The 19688-nt window shown below is 49.8% G+C and overlaps 1 protein-coding gene across 2 annotated transcripts in view; it reads left to right on the top strand.

Moving 5' to 3' along the window:
• The window catches only part of IP6K1 (inositol hexakisphosphate kinase 1), a 314598-nt gene that overhangs the window by 129772 nt on the left and 165138 nt on the right, over positions 1-19688 (top strand). The window contains exon 3 of one of the 2 annotated variants that reach the window (XM_069644190.1): positions 3357-3652. In XM_069644190.1, coding sequence (XP_069500291.1) covers positions 3430-3652 — 223 coding nt within the window. In that variant the 5' untranslated portion in view covers positions 3357-3429. Of the gene's footprint in view, positions 1-3310; positions 3653-19688 lie in introns of both variants that reach the window. The other variant, XM_069644191.1, reaches the window with a different exon arrangement.

Below are 19688 nucleotides of genomic sequence, written 5' to 3'. Positions count from 1 at the left end.
CATTTCAGCTATTTATTTTCTCTCTATTTTCGGGGAATACCGTGGTTGGACTGCCCAGATAAAAACTACAGAATTATTCACGGAGGGGGACTTGTTTAACTGGGATAACAAAAAAAAAACAAATTTTATTCAATAGAAGAATAATCTTTATTAGCCACAAAATAGCTTTTTTGGATAAGATTTGAGGACCTCTCAGCTTGAGCCACAGTTTAGGCTACTTGAGGGCAATCATTTGACCACCATATTTGTTCACTATGTCAGCCCTACCCATTTTTAGATCATTAATATACCATAGTTGTGAAGGTTATTTTAGAAACTAACGAGATTCAGGACTTTCGCCTTTCCATTTCAGCCTTTCTCATTACAAGTGTCCACCTATTCTCTCTATTGACATCTGAAGTGTTTGATACTTTATGGGGTTTACATTACTGTCTCTTGTTTTATACGTTACATATCATTACAGCCCTTCCCTTTACAAGTATATCATGCTCTCTGTTAGCTTCAGGAGGGTTTGATACTGTAGAGCGCTACAATACTGTATGTTGTGGCTTTTCTATTATACTACATGCTAAATCTGGTCTACAGCTTGCAATGACTATTGTGTGTAATGGTACCATTTCCCTGCATATGGGCATCATTCCTAATATTTCTTTGTCTGTAGTCTAGACGGAAAGAAACTTTATGTATTGATAGCCGTATGCAGGTAAAAGGTACCATTACATGCAATATTAATTGCAAGCCGAAGACATTACTTTTTTAAATTTTTTTTTTTAACTCTAGAATCTAGACTCAAAAGCGTAGAAGTTCAGACTGTGGGTGCACAACACCCTGGCCATAAGTCTGCGGCCCTCCCAGGACGTCGCACCCCACAGTTTGAATACCGCTGGTTTAGGGAGTAATCGGAGCGCTGATGGCGGAATCAATATCTAACCTCAAATTAATGCAAAGACAACATTTTATAAAAAAAAAAAACCCTGACTATTGCTACCTTGCTGCTGATCTGCCAGAAGTTTCTCATTCTCATACTAGAGAAAGTCCTGGTGAAAAGTTAACCCATCACCTCCTTTCTTCAAAGTATACAAGTCTGGATGATGGACCATCTTTATCTGAAGGCCAAGAAAAGTGAAATCCTGGTTTGGGATGCTGGATGCTAGGCCACTTCCCTTACGATGGCCAACACCCTGAGGATCTCCACCTAACTCACTGAAAGCTAAAACCTCCTTTAGAATCCTATGCAACAATCTAGATTATATCGCTAAAATCATTAAAGCTTCACACAAGTCCACTACCAGCTCCACATAAGGAAAATCATTCCCTAGCTTGAAATGACCCAGAAAATAAATTGAGATCCATTTTTTGGTGCTATAAAGGCTAGCTTACTGCACATTTTCCTGCATGAGCCTTGACAAATGCTTAATCCACCATCTTCAACTGTTTCAAAACAAAGCAGCCAGGATATCTGCACTAAGAGCATGGGACTCAATCTTCTTTCTGTAAGGGCCCTTCGTTGGTTCCCCATTTTGCAAAGAAGGCTATAGGAAATACTTTGCTAGCGAAAACAGACCCCAGCTACCTCAACTGAAGCATAAGCAGATTCGTCACAAAAGAGACCTGTAGATCTGCATCTCACCACTTCATGACCACCCTTAAGTAAAATAGGAAATGTCACTATTCTGCCTTGATCTTCAAAAAGGAATACATGTTCCCTGAATAAAAGATTAGAACTGGTTTTTGAAGAGATGCCAAAGAAATCCGAAATCTTGGCTGTTCATCCAGGCCATTGGACATTAATAGGATCCAAGCCGGAGTCATCATCGCTGCCTACACCAAGCCATAAACCATGACAAACAATATAATCTCTCCACCTCGTGTAGAAGGGATGTGACCTAGCAGTTCAGGCTGGCCTGCCCCTTCTGGTGCTGGACCAAGCCTGATTTGCATATGGTCTTTCCCCTTCTGTAATGGCTTGGCAGGCTGAAGAACGATGGGGTGGAGTGTTGCCCAGAGCAATGGCAGAGATTCGAATTAATTCCAAAGCTTCCCGCCATCACCTCTTTTGTGTTGCATATCCAGGTAGTGCCATAATGAGCATAGCTGTCTGATGCACCTGCAAAATGCACTGACATATTGATGCTGAAATGTTGCTTGAATAATAATAAAATCTTGATTTTGAACCTTTTGTCATTTTTACTACATAGCATATTTTTAGTTTGGCCTGAAGGCGTAAAAAGATGAGAAACACTTTTATCTGCTTGATTGGAGGGCGTTTAAAATGCCATGCCTCAAGTACATTGTAACTAGAGCATTTATGTAATCGTATATTGTGTGGCAGAGATTGTAATGGGTACACGAGGAAACGTTTTTGTATTTTTATTTTTCCTTTTTTAAATTTATTTTTAATACATTTTTTTGGGTCAACTTTTTAGAAAAAATGTGTATTGCTTTCGGTCAAATACCATCAGCCCCAAAACCCATAGATGTTGTGCATTTTAAACATGGATACACATTTCAAGTTGGTCTTCTAGCCAGGCATAGAAAGGCAGTCTATCCTTCAATATAATTGCTGGAGTAAACTGCAATACCCTAGTATCAATAAGAACAAATAATGTCAGAATAGATGAGTTTGAAACTTTGTGTTGGACAGGTAGGCAACCTACTGCCAGAACTCGGTAAGAGAAAACCCATAATATCTAAGAATCCACAGCAGTCTAAAACAGGGGGCTAATCCTTCTGCAGTGCCTGGGTATCCTTGTTCGCATGTGTGTGTTGAAACAATGCACAAAGTAACAGCAGAGCAAGCACCCTTATGCTTACTTCCTAATCCTTAAACAGTTGGGATTTGGAGAAGGAAATGTGGAAGGAACCTACAGGTGCTTTTCAACTAGGGTGTGCTGTGAACTGTGGCTCCTCTGGGAGGTATGTCCTGGACTGAGCTGCCTGGAAATTCTTGATACCTGCTTGGTGCTTCATGGGGGTGGCGATAGTGGTGTGGGAGGCTGGGTTGCTCATGGACTGGGGATGTGCTCTTCTGGGACTTAAACTGTATGTTTTAGGTTAGTTAACCATGGCTGCAGTTACCTTGTGCCGGAGTGTGATCTAGGGATGTAGAGTCAATTTTACTAGCTAAAATATGCTCCAAGAATGCTGTCCATGGTAAGTATCACTTAGAGTGTATATATACATTCTATCTCATTGTGTGTAAAAATGCATTGCACATCACCAGTCTGCCTTATATTTTCCTCATATATAAATGTGTTGCATTATTTTAATAAGAGAGACCCATCAATTGTACACTGTCCTTATTTTTCAGATAAGATTATTCCAAGTTCAGGTTATTTTTCTTGGTGGTTTGACAGGCTTCACCAGTGCAACAATCGCATTCAAGTACCATCTTCCCATGCCCCAAGTGAGTGACGGGCCCCCAATGCAATGTGTGTTTGTCAAACCATGGAAGTGGGGAAGTATGGCAAGATTGCAAATCGGGATGGAGGACGAGGGGTGCTGCTGGAACCGTTCATCCATCAGGTGGGCGGGCACAGCAGCATGATGCGGTACGATGACCACACGGTCTGCAAGCCCCTCATCACCCGGGAGCAGCGCTTCTACGAGTCTCTGCCACCAGAGATGAAGGAATTTACTCCAGAATATAAAGGTGATGTATGGCTCTTGGTTGAAATGCATATAACTGCTTTGTACCTTCTTTTTCATTACTTGCAAGTGTATGGTTCTTTCTACCCTGAAATCTTTCCACTGAATAACTTCAGTGTTCACTTGCCTTTCAGCTCTACCAAGCAACCTTGCTCCTGGTTGCCAGAATTGGGTTTAATGCAAACTAAAATTGAGCTTGTTGGGGGTGTGGCCAGGGAGCACAGCATGTAGACGTGCTTCCTTGGAGCTCTCGTTATCGCCCGCATAAATCCTGTGTACTAACTGTCATACTGCATCATTTTGGGCACTAAACGCAGTGCACGAGAGGACACGGATCTGCCACCCCGATGCTGTGTTTTGGAAGCGGAGGTCGCTTCCATGGTGCTGGTGGCAATCCCAAGGCCCGGGGTGCGAACATTCGCAGCCTAGATGGCTGTTGCAGAGCTCCGGCGGTGATCGGCCTGTGTACAGTGGGCTGGAGTCAGCCAGTGACAGTGGTGAGTAAGTAGTGGGGTACTGAAGGGCCTGTAGTGAAGACGTGGACAATTCAGGCGGTGAGGCTGGGTAGCATGCTCCAGGTGGACCCGGTAGATGCACAGAGACGCGGAAGATAAATAGCAGTTGGGTGGTTTCCCCATCAACGGCCTAAGTGCAGTTTGAAAGTTCAGGGCCACAAACTGGGGAAACTTGTTTGAGCAGGCAGAAGCGCCATTGCAGGTATACGTAGCTGGATTGCATCATGGTGAGCTGAAGGTCCAGGATACCACTGAGTCAAGGGCTGGCTGTGTGGACTTGCCCCTTATGTTGGCTCTCCTATAGAGAAACGACAGGGGGATCGAAAGGGACAGATATTGGTGCCCTATTGCTCTCAACTGTGGAAGACTTTGGCTGGCACATTAGTCCGGATAGGAGAGAAGGAGGACTTGGAGCAGCATGAGAGGGGCTGGTCATTTACTTGGTGAGTCGCAGCAGGGTGGAGGCAGGTGCAGCAACAGTCTCTAGGGCATAGACCAGTGGTGGGCATCGCACAGGTGCCGGGTAGTGCTGGTTAACTTTGAAAAGGAACGGGGGCCGTGGTGACTGGGCCCAGGACCAGGGAGATCATGGTTAAGGGCCAGCAAAAGATGAGAAAAATACACAGAATCCCAAACACAGGCAGGCCAAGCCAGAGGCGATGTACCAGGAGGGGGCCGGAGCGATAAAGTAGGTGATGGGGGGGGGGGGGCGTGCGTGCGTTTGGAGGTGTCACTTTGGACACACTGATGGAGGCTATCCAGGCCGCCAGGACATCTCTTGGAGGGTGCGGGGGGGGAGGGGGTAAATCCTCAAGGGGGTGGGAGCAGACGTGTCCTTTGTACGGGCGGACCCCTGTAAAGTGTGTGACAGGGTGACCGGTGGAGCAGAGAGTCAGCACGGTGAAGGACGACCTACTACACCTCAAAAATCAGGTGGCGGGCCTAATGGGAGCGACGAGGACTCTGGAATCAAGGGCAGGGTATGCAGAGGGCCACTCCAATGGTCCAACATACGTCTGGCGGGGGTGCCAGAAAGAAATGTGGGACCCAGTGTGGAGCGGTTTATGATATGTCATTTATAACACGCCTCCATCCAAGTGTTTCTAGGCGCAACAAGGGAGGGAAGAGACAGAGGGAGGACAAGACAAACAATCGTACTAGGTCTTGTGTTATTCAGATCGTGCAAGTGCGACAACGCAAAGTGCAGGGGGAAGGTAGAAGATGGGGGGGGGGGGTGCCATGGAGTGGGAGGCGGGGTGCAGTCGGGACTGTATTGCTCTGAGAAGTGCAGCCATGGCAGCGCAGCTCTGGGTAACTGCAAGGAGGCAGGGGGCTGTAGAGGTTACAGTTACAGCCACTAAGTGCACGTTAGGCCCGGAGGCAGTGCAGTGGAGAATGATCATGGAGGGGCCTGGTACCCAGTGAGACTCTCAGGATACGAAGCAACCACATAGGTCAGCAGGGTAGGGAGAGGGAGAAAGTTGAGGAGAAAAGGAAGGTCTTGAGCTGCTTCTGGAACTTTAGGTGGTCCGGCTCGAAAATGGCAATTTGCTGGACTGGGTGGTGTCGTGCAACCTGGAAGTCAAAATAGAAGAGACTATACCATGTATATAGTCTGATCATCATAGGGTGGACTTCTTAACACCCCGGGGACCTGCGCTGAAAATTTAGCAACAAGCACAAAAGGATCTTCAACAGGAATTCTAATAAAATCACTGCTGTAGAGTTAGCGCAATGCCTAAATGATGTGATGGCACGAACAACAGAAGCCGACTCGTGTGGAAACCTAGTTTCGACATATAACACAATGGTTCAAGAACTTGTCGATCAGATGGCTCAGGCCAGGTTAACATTAGTCTGGGCAAACGTGCAACATCAGAAATGGTTCACTACCAACTTGCTAGCTAAAAAGAGATAATTGGAACTGGGATGGGTAAAACAGCCGACCACTGAGAATAAGAATAAGTGGAAGGTAGTAGAATTGCGGTATAAACCAAACAGTCAAAGAAGAATTTCTAAAATGAGCAAATCAACAGAGCGGCAAACTCTACGAGTAAGCTCTTTGAAATTTTGAGATCCCTAGAAAAGCCCAAAGCACTCTCCCCCCCTGGCCCAACCCTCTCAGGACGACTGTCAAAAAAATACAGGAGGCTTTCAATGCTAAGATCTTGGAAGTCTAGAGAAGTAATTGGGACTATCCGTGCCCCACCAGCAAAATTCATCGACTAAATTGCTGGAGCAAAGGGAGGCAGTGAGATTTGATTTCCTAACTGTTAGAACAGAGGACATAAGGTCTCTTCTAGCCTCAATGAGAACCACCTCCTGCTCTGAGAATATCTTACCTGCAAGGATTATATTAGACCATAGGGATATCTTCATATTTTTTGACCCGTCTGGTAAATGCATCATTTCGTGATAGCCATATACCAGAAGCTATCAAAATAGGTACAGTGATCCTACTAGTAAAAAAAGCTTGGTTTGGACCACAGGGATCCTAGTAATTTACAACCTATCACTAATTGCAACTTCCTATTGTTGATCTCAGATAAAGCAGCTATGCTGCAGTTGCAAGCCTTTGTGGAAGCTAATAACATCTTGCACACGCAACAATCAGGCTTCAGACCTGTCCATAGCACAGAAACAGCAATGGTCGATCTCCAAATCCATATGCTTAATATTATGGATAAAGGCAGGTTGGGTATGTTGGTGCTGCTCGACCTGTCCACGGCTTTCGACCTGCTAGACCATGAACAGCTCCTCTGGTCCTTGGAACACATGGGTGGCTGCTCTGTAAAGGCCACCAGATGGGTACTATCCTTTCTGCCCAATAGAAGATCAAAACTTCATTGTGGGGGAAGCCGTTTCAACCCGAACAACCATCAATTGCGAAGTTCCACAGGGGGCTAGTCTGTCTCCCTTACTTTTTAATCTCTGTCTCAGATTACTTTGCACAGCTCTCGAGGACACTGGAGTGTTTTTCACAAACTACACTGATGATACTCAGCTGGTGATGGAGCTGACCGGCAACTATGAGAGAGATTCTCGTAATCTAGAGACAATTTATAACACTATAGAGGCCTGGATGACATCCAACTGGATGTGTTTGAATGGGAACAAAACAGTTGCTGATTTTTGGTTCACGACTGGCACAAGCCAAACTAGGCAGGGAATATGAGACCTTTCAGATCAGGAATAACGCCATCCAGGTGCAAGAAAAGGTGAAGACTGGGTATTACCCGGGAGGCACCGCTAAACATGGAGTCTCATGTGAGCAATATGAACAGAAGTTGCCAGTACTATCTACGTCCGCTCAATCATATAGGACCATACTCTTACGTCCCGTCCCCTTTCCTCCATACTGCATGGGCGTCCCTCGCAAGGGATGGGAGACAAACCTTTTTCACCAGAAAAATCTTCTTCCCCTCTAAATTTAGAGGTGCGTGGAGGCGCCGCCCTGGGAGCATGCGCTGCCCTAACTCCGCCTTCTGGCGCCACACGTCAGTCCCCTTTTCTGCATCGGCACGGGCTGAATTCACCAGCGCTCCTGGGTGTGGCTTTTGCCATGTAATTCCATGTGCGGATTCTTCCTCTAGATCTTCTTTTGGCTTTTATCAATTAGGTACTGCGTCCTCAGACGCCACAGCTCCTCCCCTGCGCATGATGACTTCGACAGGGTTCAGCAGGTGCCCATCCTGCAACAGGCTCTTCCCGACTTCAGACCCCCACACCCTCTGCCTACGTTGCCTTGGCCCAGACCACGGTTGGCAAGCGCTGAAAAACAGACTAGCTAGGTGGAGGGAGCTCTTTCAGCGGTCTCTTTCTGAGGATCTCGTGAAGCATCGATCCAAGCCTGAGGTAGGGCCTTTATTTGCATCCGTACCCCGCAAGGGGGACTCCTTCCCAGGGACTCTCCTGCGCGGGAGGGGCGTCGGGTCCTTCTACCAACACACGCACCAAGGCTGTCACAGCTACGGGCCTCCGGGTTGAGGGGTCCTCGGAATCTCCCGGTGGCAGTGTTGAGGGGCCGCTAGGCTCTGTTACCGGGCTTGCGCCCGAGGGCCATTGCCCTTGTACCGGCAACATGGCTGAGGGGCTATGCCCTATTCCCGGCAGTACATCCGAGGGGGTGCCTGAATGCAGCTCTATGACCCCCGGGTTGAGGTTTGTGCACCTACTGTGCCCGAGGAGCGGGGCTAGTCGCGTGCCTCACACATGATACTTGGCAGAGGCTGGCCCCAGCGAGCCGAGCAACACGTCGCAGCCACGTGGTAGGCAGCTCAACAAAATGGCCGACGTGCCGGAGAGGTACACCCGTTCGCCTCTGCAGGACTTCGGCGAAGAACGAGTATCGGGACTGGCATCAACCAGGTACGTGGCCTACGGCCTACCCTTCTTATGCGCAAGGCTGTTTTCCCTTGCGTCCGTATGTACAGGGTCGGCAGCGGCCTCAGCTGCCTCTAGCTACCCTGTCCATGCCCTCCTCGGCCAGCAAGGACCAGATCTCCGATAGGTTCCTTGGCCTCATGAAGTCTCCACAGATGGGTGCTTTCATCAAGGACGCAGTCAGGGAAGTCCTTCCTGCTATGCTAGCGGCACCACAGACACCTCTGGCCCCGGCACAACTGCCTCCTCCGGCTCCTCAGCCTACTCCGCAGGCGGTTCATTCCAGCCTCATCCTATTCCTCAGCCTCCGTCCCGGTCCCAGTGCCCCAGCCTCTGGCTCTTGATACTCCTCTTCCTCTACAGGATCCCCCAGACTCTCCGGATACTGATGAGGAGGAGGATTCTGACACACCATCATCAGCCAGGGACTTCCATGACCGTCTGTCAGGCCTGGCGGAATACCTGGGCCTCCGGAGCCCCAGCCGGCAGAGGGTGTCCTCGCTGAAGTCCTTACAAGGGACCCTTCTGCAAGAACGTGAATTCCACTAAAGACTGACGTGGTATCCCTCACTAAGAAGGGCTGGCTCAAACTCCACTCTGTCCAGCCAGTCAACCGCCGCCTGGATGCCAAGTACAGGCAGATGGAGGGAGATACACTCTTGCTCTCCTCCCATCCTCAGCCACACTCCTCTGTGATCGCTGCAGCATCACTGTACTCCAATCCTCAGTCATCTTCGTCATCTACGGTGCTGTTAGGCAAGGAGGAGAAAACCTTGAAAGCTGTATTCCAATGCTTCCTTGCATCTGTGACAGGCCAACGCAGACGCCATGCTGGCAGCCGCCAACCAGAGATTATGGCGGGAAATTGCTGACTTCCTCCTGGAACTCCCCGCCCACAGCCAATCGCGTTTTAAGGCAGGCTAGCCGAGGCCTAGCTCATGTCTCAGGATATCATGGATTCCACCCTGGCACACATTGATGCATCTGGACGTGCCATCTGTATTGCCACGGACATGAGAAGGATGGCCTGGCTCCGGTCAACCAAGTTCAACCCTGATGTCTAGGAATGCATTCTAGATCTGCCCTTCGAGGGCAGTGACATCTTTCACTCCAGCACGGACGAGGAGCTGGACAAAAAGAAGAACCGCTCTCAGACAGCTAAGTCTTTATCCATACTGACAAAGGCCACACCCAAAGCGTACTCCGTCTCAGCAATGCTCGGATAAGGGTCGCTCATCTGGAGGCTTCCAGGAACAGAGGTCTAGGCAGCCAGAACACTCGCCGACCCCAAGTCGGCGCAAGCATCAAAAAGGGGTTTGGGGGGGTTAACAGCTTTTTCCAGTCCCCCTCCCCCCATTGCCTCTGAGGGTAAGATGTCCTAACACACCCCATCGGGTCCACGTGTCTCCAGTGGGGGGCAGGTTTGCTGTTCACGCACACTTTTGGCGACAGAACTTTGCGGACCACTGGATCATGTCAGTCGTCTCCTCGGGGTACCGTCTACCTATTCCTGCCTCTCCTCCGTCCTCTCCTCCTCTCCCTCAAGTTGGGACAGCAATTCTTTTGGCAGAGATTTGTTCGCTCATCCTGAGCCAGGCCATGGAGGAAGTCCCAGCCTTCCAGCGATGCTCGGGCTTTTACTCCAGGATCTTCGCCATTCAGAAGAAGAACCAGGCTGGCCAGAGTTGTACTGGACCGTTCCACCCTCAACCTTCCCTTGCCTCTTCAGAGATTCAAGATGGTTACGCCAGCCTTTATTGCGGAGACATTGTGCAGGGGAGACTGGAAGTGCTCCCTGGATCTGAAGGATGCTTATCTGCACATCCCGATCTGGCAACCCCATTGTTCTTTTCTCCGATTCAGGATCATGTGCTGCCATTTTCAGTACAAGTGCCTCCCTTTTGGCCTCAGCTCAGCCCCCAGGGTCTTTACCAGACTCCTAAATGCTGTGGCAGCCCTCCTCCGGGTTCAGGGCCTCCATATATACCCCTACCTAGACGACTGGCTTGTCAGGGATACATCTCAAGAAGCAGTTCACCACTCCTCCCATGCACTGATGAACACGCTACACGACCTGGGCTTGTCGCTCAATCTCAAGAAGTCACAGCTGCAACCCACACAGTCCTTGACTTTCCTGGGCCTCATCTGGGACACGCGCTGCAAGAGGGTCTTCCCCTCGGAGGACAAGATCTCGGCCATCAGGAGGGCCACGTCCCACTTTCCCTGCCAAAGCACTACTTCGGCTTGGTGGTATCAGCATCTCCTGGGTCTTTTTGCAGCAGTACTGTTGGCCGTCCCCCACACAAGACTCATGATGAGGAGGATTCAACTCCACTTTGCAGCGTCGTGGAACCAAGAGAGGGGCTCGCAGGCCAAAATTATCAAGATCCCCGTATCTCTCCACCCGGACCTCACATGGTGGTCCAGGGACTGCAACCTGCAGATGGGCAAGCCCTTCTGGCCTCCCGTCCACAGGTGACGATTGCCACAGACTCCTCCCTCGAGGGCTGGGGAGCCACCCTGGAGGATCTCAGTCCACACCACGTGGACCTGTCAAGAACAAGAATACCACATCAATTGGCTGGAACTGAACGCCATCTGATTAGCGCTCAGAGCCTTCCTCCCACGTCTCATCCAGACAGACAACTCGACCAGTATGTACTACATCAACAAGCAAGGGGGGGACCAGGTCCCCTTCCCTGTGCAGGCTGGCGATCAACATGTGAAAATGGGCCTTGGAGAATGAGATTTACTTCACTGCAGCCCACCTTCTGGGGGAATCCAACCTGGAAGCGGACAGACTCAGCAGGTTGGGAGCAGACAACTACGAGTGGCAGCTGAATGACCTTGTTGCACAGGAGATCTTCCACAGATGGGAACTCCCCCAGGTGGATCTCTTTGCCACCAGGCACAACAAGAAGTGCCCCCAGTTCGCCTCCTGGCAGGGGCAGGGCCTAGGCTCCCTGGGCGACGCCTTATGGATCCAGTGGAATGGCATGTCGGCCTACGCCTTCCCACCCTGTCCATTGATTCGCAGTGCTGTGCAAGTTCAAAGAGTCTCACCAGCTCAACGTCATTCTGATAGCTTTGTGGTGGCCAGCCAGGCCATGGTTCTCGGAGCTGCTCAGCCTCTCGGAAGTCCCTCCAATCCACCTTCCGACAAGCCCAGCACATCTTCTGACGCAGCAGGGGGACAAGGTCGTCCACCCCGCCCCTCAGAAGCTGGCCCTTACAGCGTGGTTCCTGAGCAGGTGACGCTCAGCCACCTCAACCTATCCCAAGCCAATCCGGAAATCGTACAGGGGGCTAGGAGCAAGGCTACCAGAGCCTGTATAAAAGTAAATGGACCAGGTTCTGCCACTGGGTCACTCCAAGGATATCGACCCACTGGCTTGTTCATTGGACGACATGCTGTCATGCTCGGCGCACCTTGCCAACTCCGGCATGCAGGTGGACACTTGCCGCACATACCTCTCAGCCATTGGGGCCTACAGGAATTCGGAGGAAGGGGTCTTCTCCTCCTCCAACCCGATTGTCTGGAGACATTAGGCTGGGCTCGCTAGACTCTACTCGCCCATCAGGAAGCCACACCCATGTGGGATTTGAACCTAGTCTAGGGCGCCCTCGCTCACAAGCCTCTTGAGCCTATGGCGTCCACGGACATCAGGCTGGTCACCATCAAGACGGCCATGCTAGTCGGCCTTCCTTCGGCCCTAGTCGCCTCAGAACCGTACACTACCTTTCACAAGGATAAGGGGGTCCTGCGGACCCATCCGGCATTTCTAACTAAAGTGCCATCATCCTTTCACCTAAACGAGGAGATCGTCCTGCCTACGTTCTTTGCTGACCCGAAGGACGAGCCTCAGAATTCTGCACTGCTTAGATATCAGGTGTGCCCTGAAATTCTACCTGGACAGGACCAAGGGCTTCCGCAAGTCAGATGCCCTATTCATCACTTGGCTATCAGGCCTACATTTCCTGCTGGATGGTCTCTGCCATCAAGTAAGCGTACGAGGGCCAGCATAGACCCCTTCGGGCGAACATGCACGCCCACGCGGTCAAGGCCAAGGCAACGGCCATCGCCTTTCAGCGCCATGTCCCCTGCAGGTCATAAGCAGGGAGGCCACATGGGCCACTCCATCGGCTTTCTGCAAGCATTACTGTTTGGATGCCGGCTCCAGGTCAGATGCGGCTTTCGGACAGGCGGTTCTCCGGAACCTGTTTGCTTAAGGAGGGTCGTCTCTCCACCCTGGGGCTACATTCAGTTGTAGTCGCCCATGCAGTATAGAGGAAAGGGGAACGGGGACGTAAGAGTAATTATAAGTTACTCACCGTAGTGACTAACATACTCTTAGTCCATAGTCCCCTTTCCTCCATACGTCCCACCATCCTACCCCCCCCCCCAATCATCTGTTGTCATTAGGCAATGGTAAATCTATTGTCGACGCGTCTTTGGGGACTGAGGTGTGGCGCCGGAGGGCGGAGTCAGGAAAGCGCATGCTCCCAGAGCCGTGCCTCTAAATTTAGAGGTGGTGAAGATTTTTCTGGTGAACAAGGTTCCGTCTCCCGTCCCTCGCGATGGACGCCCATGCAGTATGGAGGAAAGGGGACTATGGACTAAGTATGTTAGTCACTTCTGGTGAGTAATTTATAATTTCTTGAGCGAAAAGAGCAGTGCTACGATAGCCAGGGATACTATTCTATCTAGGTTGGACTATGGAAATGCACTAATGCTGGGAGCAAACAAAGCGTACATTGCAAGATAGATTATTCAGAAAAGTGCAGTGTCAGGAAAAACCCAGAAGGGCGCATATTCCCTCAGATAGAAAAGCCCTGCACCGGCTGACAATCAAGGAGCAGATTACGTTCAAGGCTATGACCGTAGTCCATCGATGTCTCCACGGTCAGTCCCCTGCCTACCTGAAGCAACACACATCTCACTACATACCTACATACCTGGCGAATCCAAGGGTCAGATCATTTTCCCAACGTTCAAACGCTCAAATGGGCTAAGCAGATCGTTCCATGCTTGGGCGATTTTTTTTTTAATGGGAATGGACTGCCGAGGGCAATCAGATTAGAGAATAACTACTTGGCTGATTTAGGGATTTCCTAAAAGCTATCTTTAGATAGCAGTTGCAGTTTTCCAGGAGGATCAAATAGTACCCAGCTGTCTCGTTTCTGTTATGTGGTTACTTGTCTAAATGAATGCGCCCTGATGGCAGCGGGCTTTGGCGCAATATAAATGCATTAAAAAAAAAAGTTTGAAAGGGGCAGGGAGGCCATTGCTGAGGGAGGCTTCTGCAGACGAAAAAGATATCTCTCCCACTCTCTGCCTGGAGAAGCGCCTGACCCTCAAGAGTTGGAGGTAGATGAGTAAAGTCTTCGGGAAGGAAGGTATTTTGGAAGAGCGAGTTGGATGTAGTGTGGGCCCCGGCCCCAGAAAGCCTTGTGGACGATGCAGAGGCTCTTGAACTTGATCCTTGCAGCCAACGGGAGCCAGTGGAAAGGTTTCAGTGCTGGGGAGATGGGTCCCTGGGCTTGAGGCTAAGGATAAGTCTTGCAGTTCTGTTCTGGATTAGTTGCAGAGGGTAGAGAGTAGAGGAAGGCAGATTAGGAAAGAGGCTGTTGCAGTAGTTCAGCCTAAAGAGAACCAGGGCTCTGAAGACCACAAGCTTCTCGGTCAAAGTGGGAAAAGGAGGAGCAGCTCGTAGTGGGCCTTCCTGGCAAGTTCTGTGATGTGAGGAGAGAGTGGAGGCAAAGATGACGGCAAGGTTTTTTTTTTTTTTTTGCCTCACAGGAAGGTGAAGGAAGCGGGGCCCAAGGAGGGTGGCCAGACTAAGAGGAAAGTGGGAGGAGGGGTCCCAATGAGAAGGCTCTCCGTCTTACTGTGATTAAGGCATAGATCGTTGGAGGTGCGCCAATCCTGAATTGTGGATAGACCGTCGGGAATGAGCGAGAGAGGAGAGTAGAGTAGGCTGAGGGGAGCCTGAAGGAGAGCGGAGTGTCATCCCCATAACCCTGGAAGTTAGAGGAGAAGGTAGAGATGAGGTGGGCCAAGTAGACCTTGGTTAGCCAGGGTAAGAGGATCAAGCCCTGGGGAACACCACATGTGGAGAGAGAGAGAGAGGTGGTGGAGAGAAAGGACCCAAGTTGGACCTGGGAGGGTCTGTCCAGTAGGAAGGAGGTCAACCACTGCAGGGCCTGATCAGTGATGCCCAGGTTCGCAGTTCGATTGATCAGGATGGCGTGCTTGACCATGTCCAAAACGGAGGAAAGGTCAAGGACGATGAGGACAGAAGGGGGGGTGGGAAGGATCTGGAGTAAAGATTAGAGACCTGGTTTTTATAGAGCAACTGCTCCTGGAGAAGTTACAATTGATGGGTCTCTCAAAGCTATTCACTGTGGAGCAAGGTCATCGGCTGCTGGGCAGAGCTCCACCACCGGGTGGCCCACCGCAGGTGATGGTGGCGAAGATACTCCAATTCTGGGACAGAGATGCTGTCCAGCAGGAGTCTTGTAGGGCCAGATACTATGCAGTGGGCAACGCAAAGATCTGCATCTTACCAGACTTCACCCTAGAGGTGCAACAACGTAGGACTTTTCTTTTGATGCAGTGCGACAACGCCTTTGGGAGTTGAATATAAAGTACATGTTTTATCCAGCAAAGCTGAAAATTATAGCTGAGTGTTAATCTTGGTTCTTCACATCACCACAGGGGGTGGGGGGGGGGTCGCAGTCAGGCGGGGAGGGGGGGTTAAGTTGTGGAAGTGAGTTGGCAGCAACGGTTGTTTGAGATGGGAGGTGGGGGGAGGCAACTGGGTGGGGGGAGGTGACTGGAGAGTGGGGAGTAGGGGTTAGGTTATATAGTCCAGGGTTATTGCTGGGGGGCGCAAGCAGTTGGGGGAACAGGTGTTCAGTTTGTTGAGGTTAATCTTTTGAGTCGACGGTATAGACCATGGTGTGCATTCTGGTACACTATGGGTATGGACTGGGGGGTGGCTGCAGGAGAAATCTAGCATGAGGGGGAAGACGTGTTGAAGATTGGGACCTGGAATGTCTGGGGGATTAGGTAAAAGGTTGAAATGCCAGCAAGTGGGGTGGGGGGTATTCCTGAGGTGACAAGGGGTCCAATTGGCCATGCTCCAGGAAACCCATATGGTACAGAGATTTGCATTCCCTTAGGAGGCAGTGGGTGCAAGAGTAGTGGGGGACATCTTACTCCTATGCTAGAGGAGTCCAGGTTTGAATTGCATCGGGGGGGTTCCTGTTCGAGTGGTCATGGTCTTGACTGACATTGGGAAGATGGTGGTGCCCTTGCGTCTACTTGAGCGGAGGGACATTTGTGTTATTAACTCCTATGCACCGAATATGGATGATAAAGAATATTTCCCATCAGTACTGAGATTGGGGGGGGGTGGGGATAAAGGGAAGGACTGTTTATATGAAATCGGGATTTTAATTGTCTTCTGGAAGCCAGTTTGGATAGTACATGGAAGTCAACTTAAACAGGCGGCAGCGGACCTCGAACTGACGCAATTGTGGTGAGGGTTGCACTACAGGGGCCTGCACCTACTACTTCTCGAAGGTCCATGGTTCCTGCTGGTGACTGGACTAAATCTTTGTGGGGGCGGAAGACTTTAATTCCTTTGACAATAGAGTATCTGAGGAGTCATTTCGGATCATTTGCCCCTGGTGACGCAGCTGCAGCAAAATCCACTGAGACAGCTGTGGCAACTACACACCACAGCCCTGGAGGATGTAGCGTTTAGGGAAACACTAGGGGAAGAGACTGCGTTTATTTACATTCATGAGGGATTGGTGGAGTCAGCAGGGACCCTGTGGGAGCCCTTCAAGACAACGATCAGGGTTGTCACAGTAAATGGGGTGAGGCGGGTATTACAGGATGAGTTGCGGCAGATGAAGGAAGCAGTGTCTGTACTGCAGAGGGATTTGGTGGAGGGACGGCGGACAGGGAAGGAATTGGCAAAGGCATTGGCTTCTCACTAAGCAGACTTTGCCATCAAATTTTGATGGGAGTAGGTGGGATGTGCAGATCCATGGGAGAAGGGGGATAAGGCTGGGCGGTTGCTAGCCCAGTTAACCTGCCGGGAACAACCCCTCGCACCATCACGCAGATCAGACGGGAATCAGGAGACTAGACCAGCACCCAGGAAGGGATTGATGTGACATTCCAGCTCTTTTATTAATCTTTATATACTAGTGAGGGTACGTACTCTGAGGCAGATTGACTGCTAGACTTGATACAGCTGCCGGCTTTAGACTGGGACCTTAGTGGAAGACTGGAAGGGCCTATTGAGGAAACTGACATAAGTTGTGCCTTGCAGGCTATGAAGAAAGGTAGACCCCTTTCCCCCAGAAGTGACTGGTTCCTGGTAAAGTTTTACTGTAAGTATGAGGACCTCCTGGTTCCTCGGTTTAAAGTATATGACGAGGACTTTGAGACCAGGGTTCTCTCGGCTTCAATAAGGGAGGCGGTTATAACCATTCTGCTGAAAGACCGAAAGGACCCTCTAGACTGTGCATCCTACCACCCTATCTCACTGCTAAATGTCGATGTGAAGGGTATCTCCAATACTGGTACACCCAGACCAGTGCGGATTAATAGGGGGGTGGAAATTAGGCAATCTCCCATTCCCGGCTGCACTACCCTCCTCCATCGTGTAGCATTCCCCAAACCCTGCATAGACCGCCCACCAATAGATGGCGTGTTAAGTAGAATGTTCATTTCCGAGCTAATTTTCCCCCACCTTGGAGACAACCCCCCACCCCTCCCCAGCTCTTTTGCTGGACTTGGGACCTTCTAACTCCTGAGTGAGTGGGACCTTTCTCTGCCTCCTCTGTTTTTCCCTGACCTGGATTTTATGTTTTCACTGTTTTTGGAGTTTGACAAACTCCATAGGCATCTGCTTTTTGTATAGTGACACACGGCACCCTCAGTGCAGCGTCACTGATAAATCCCTTGAATTTCTCTTAAGGTTCAAATACCTTTTCTTGGGTAAACTACTGTTCCCAAGAATAGTAAGGTGAAATTGATCTTACTTACCTTTTTACTTTGTAGATCCAGCACACACCATCTTATGTGGAGTGCTGGGGGTGGGGTGGTGGGGTTTATCTAGTTGTCCCTTATCCTACTTTCTACTACTTTGGCTGCTGGCAGTGGTTTACTTTTTACTACCAGTGTGCATTTTTACCACCGGCTGAACCCTCCGCTGCAGTACAGCAGCCATGGGTGACCATTTAGTCTTCTTTTTTCGCCATTTTCAGTTTGTGAGGTTTCTCTTTGCTTTTACTCTCTAAGTTGAGGCAGGTTTGAGCCCTTTGTGTGCTTTTCCTTTGGCGGGCTTCAGCCCTGAAGCCTGCAGCTGGCTCCAGTGTGTCTAGAAGGACACAAAAGTGAGGGAGGATCCCAAACCTCCACTGTCCTTTGTCTCTAGGTGTGCCTGAACAAAACCAGTCCTGACTGGCCGGCTGGTTGTCCGATAACGAGAGCCTCCCTGCTGGGTGATTGACAGCCTAGGGCTGTGAACGAATGGGAATGAGCTTAAAAGGCAGGGTTCTTGGGACTACAGGCAGTCGACCACTGGAAGAAACATCCGAAGTAGAATCGCGAAGAGAAGCCTGCTGCAACATCCTGGACCTCGAAATGCTCAGTGAAGGCCTGCTGCTGTGCTGACCTGTTTCACATCGACAGAGAAGCTCCGGACGGAAGGTCTTCTTCCCTTCGGCTTGTGGGACCAACTAGCCCCGGGACAAACTCTGCTTTGGCGCAACCCCTGACTTGCTGTGCCTCTCCAGTGCTGTAGAAGCCCAATGCCAGGGGCCGAGTGTCCATTATCCAGTGCAACGTCTTCTGCGGAACAAATCTGTCCAAAAGCTCCAGGAGCCTCCTAAGGACACTCCAGAAGCAGGAAATCCTGATCCAGAGTCCCCTCCAGGACCGAGGGAGCAAGGAAAGTCCAACCAGGGATATTTGGTCTGCATCAGTGCTGTTTGCGAGGCACTGAAACCACGAAGAGCCGCTGAATCGAAGAAATTCTGTAGCCAACAAAGTCCTCTCCTGAGTACTGCCGCAGGAACCCACCAGACGTTCTCCCTCTTGTCCCCCACAACTGAAGCTCAGGAACAAGTGTCTGCTTGGCTGTAGCAAGGAGGAATCCAGCTGCAACACTTTCTTCAAACCTGAGGTACTGTGGGGGCTTGGGGTACTTACCTCCTTGCCATAAATCGTGTTTTCTCACTTGAGAAGTGCACTGGCTTACCTTATCTGAATTGATTTCAACTCCCCTTGCACAGCTTGTGTTCCTTCAGTGATTTTCTCGAACTAGCTGACTTTATGCAAGAAGTGCATCAGAACTATTGACTGTGTCCAATTGACTTTGGCTGTCCTGGCTCCTTAAAGGTACCCTTCGAATCTATTGATTTAGGCCTTACTTGTCCCTTCATGGGTTGTAATCTGTTAAACAGTTTTACTGCCGTGAAAGGCTTACCTAGATTTCATTAGAGGATTCAAACTGTCTTCACATTATAAGAAAGTATGTTCTAACCTTTCTATTTCACTAACCGTTCCTTCCTGAAACCCAGAGTCTAAAAAATATATTGGTGTTTAAGGTAAATGCAATACTATCCTCGTTATTGAAGTCACTTCCGGGTGTAGTAGAAATGTGTTGGCATGTCCAAAGAGTATTCACCAACTTAATTGACTTTGTAAAGTGATTCCAAAGTTTGCTTGACTGTTAACAAACAAGTGCCTTTTTAAAGAATGCTTAACTAAAACAGTAATCTATATTTATAACTGAAACCTTGAGAATGTAAATGTTACTTGGGTTACTTGTATTCACTGATTTCATCTGTACAGCTCTACAGCTCACATTGACCCCTCTTGAGATAGGCCTGGCTGCTTAGTCACACTACCAACCTAATACCAAGCAGATAAGTCTTGTGTAGTCTCCCACAGTGTGACTGCTCCAATTCTTACCTAACATGGAGGAACACCAGAACCTAACCCACTAATTGGACAACCATCCATAAAGCACATCCAGCTTTCACATCGCAAGAGGGTTTCGTAACATCCGAAACCACACCAACCCCTACAGACGAGCCTCAGCCCCTGTAACCTCA

The sequence above is a fragment of the Ambystoma mexicanum genome, chromosome 2p, assembly GCF_040938575.1.
Source record: "Ambystoma mexicanum isolate Mex_15411 chromosome 2p, UKY_AmexF1_1, whole genome shotgun sequence".
Taxonomy (NCBI): Eukaryota; Metazoa; Chordata; class Amphibia; order Caudata; family Ambystomatidae; genus Ambystoma; species Ambystoma mexicanum.
Note: the sequence above shows the minus strand (reverse complement) of the source record. Positions and strands in the feature narration are given on the sequence as shown.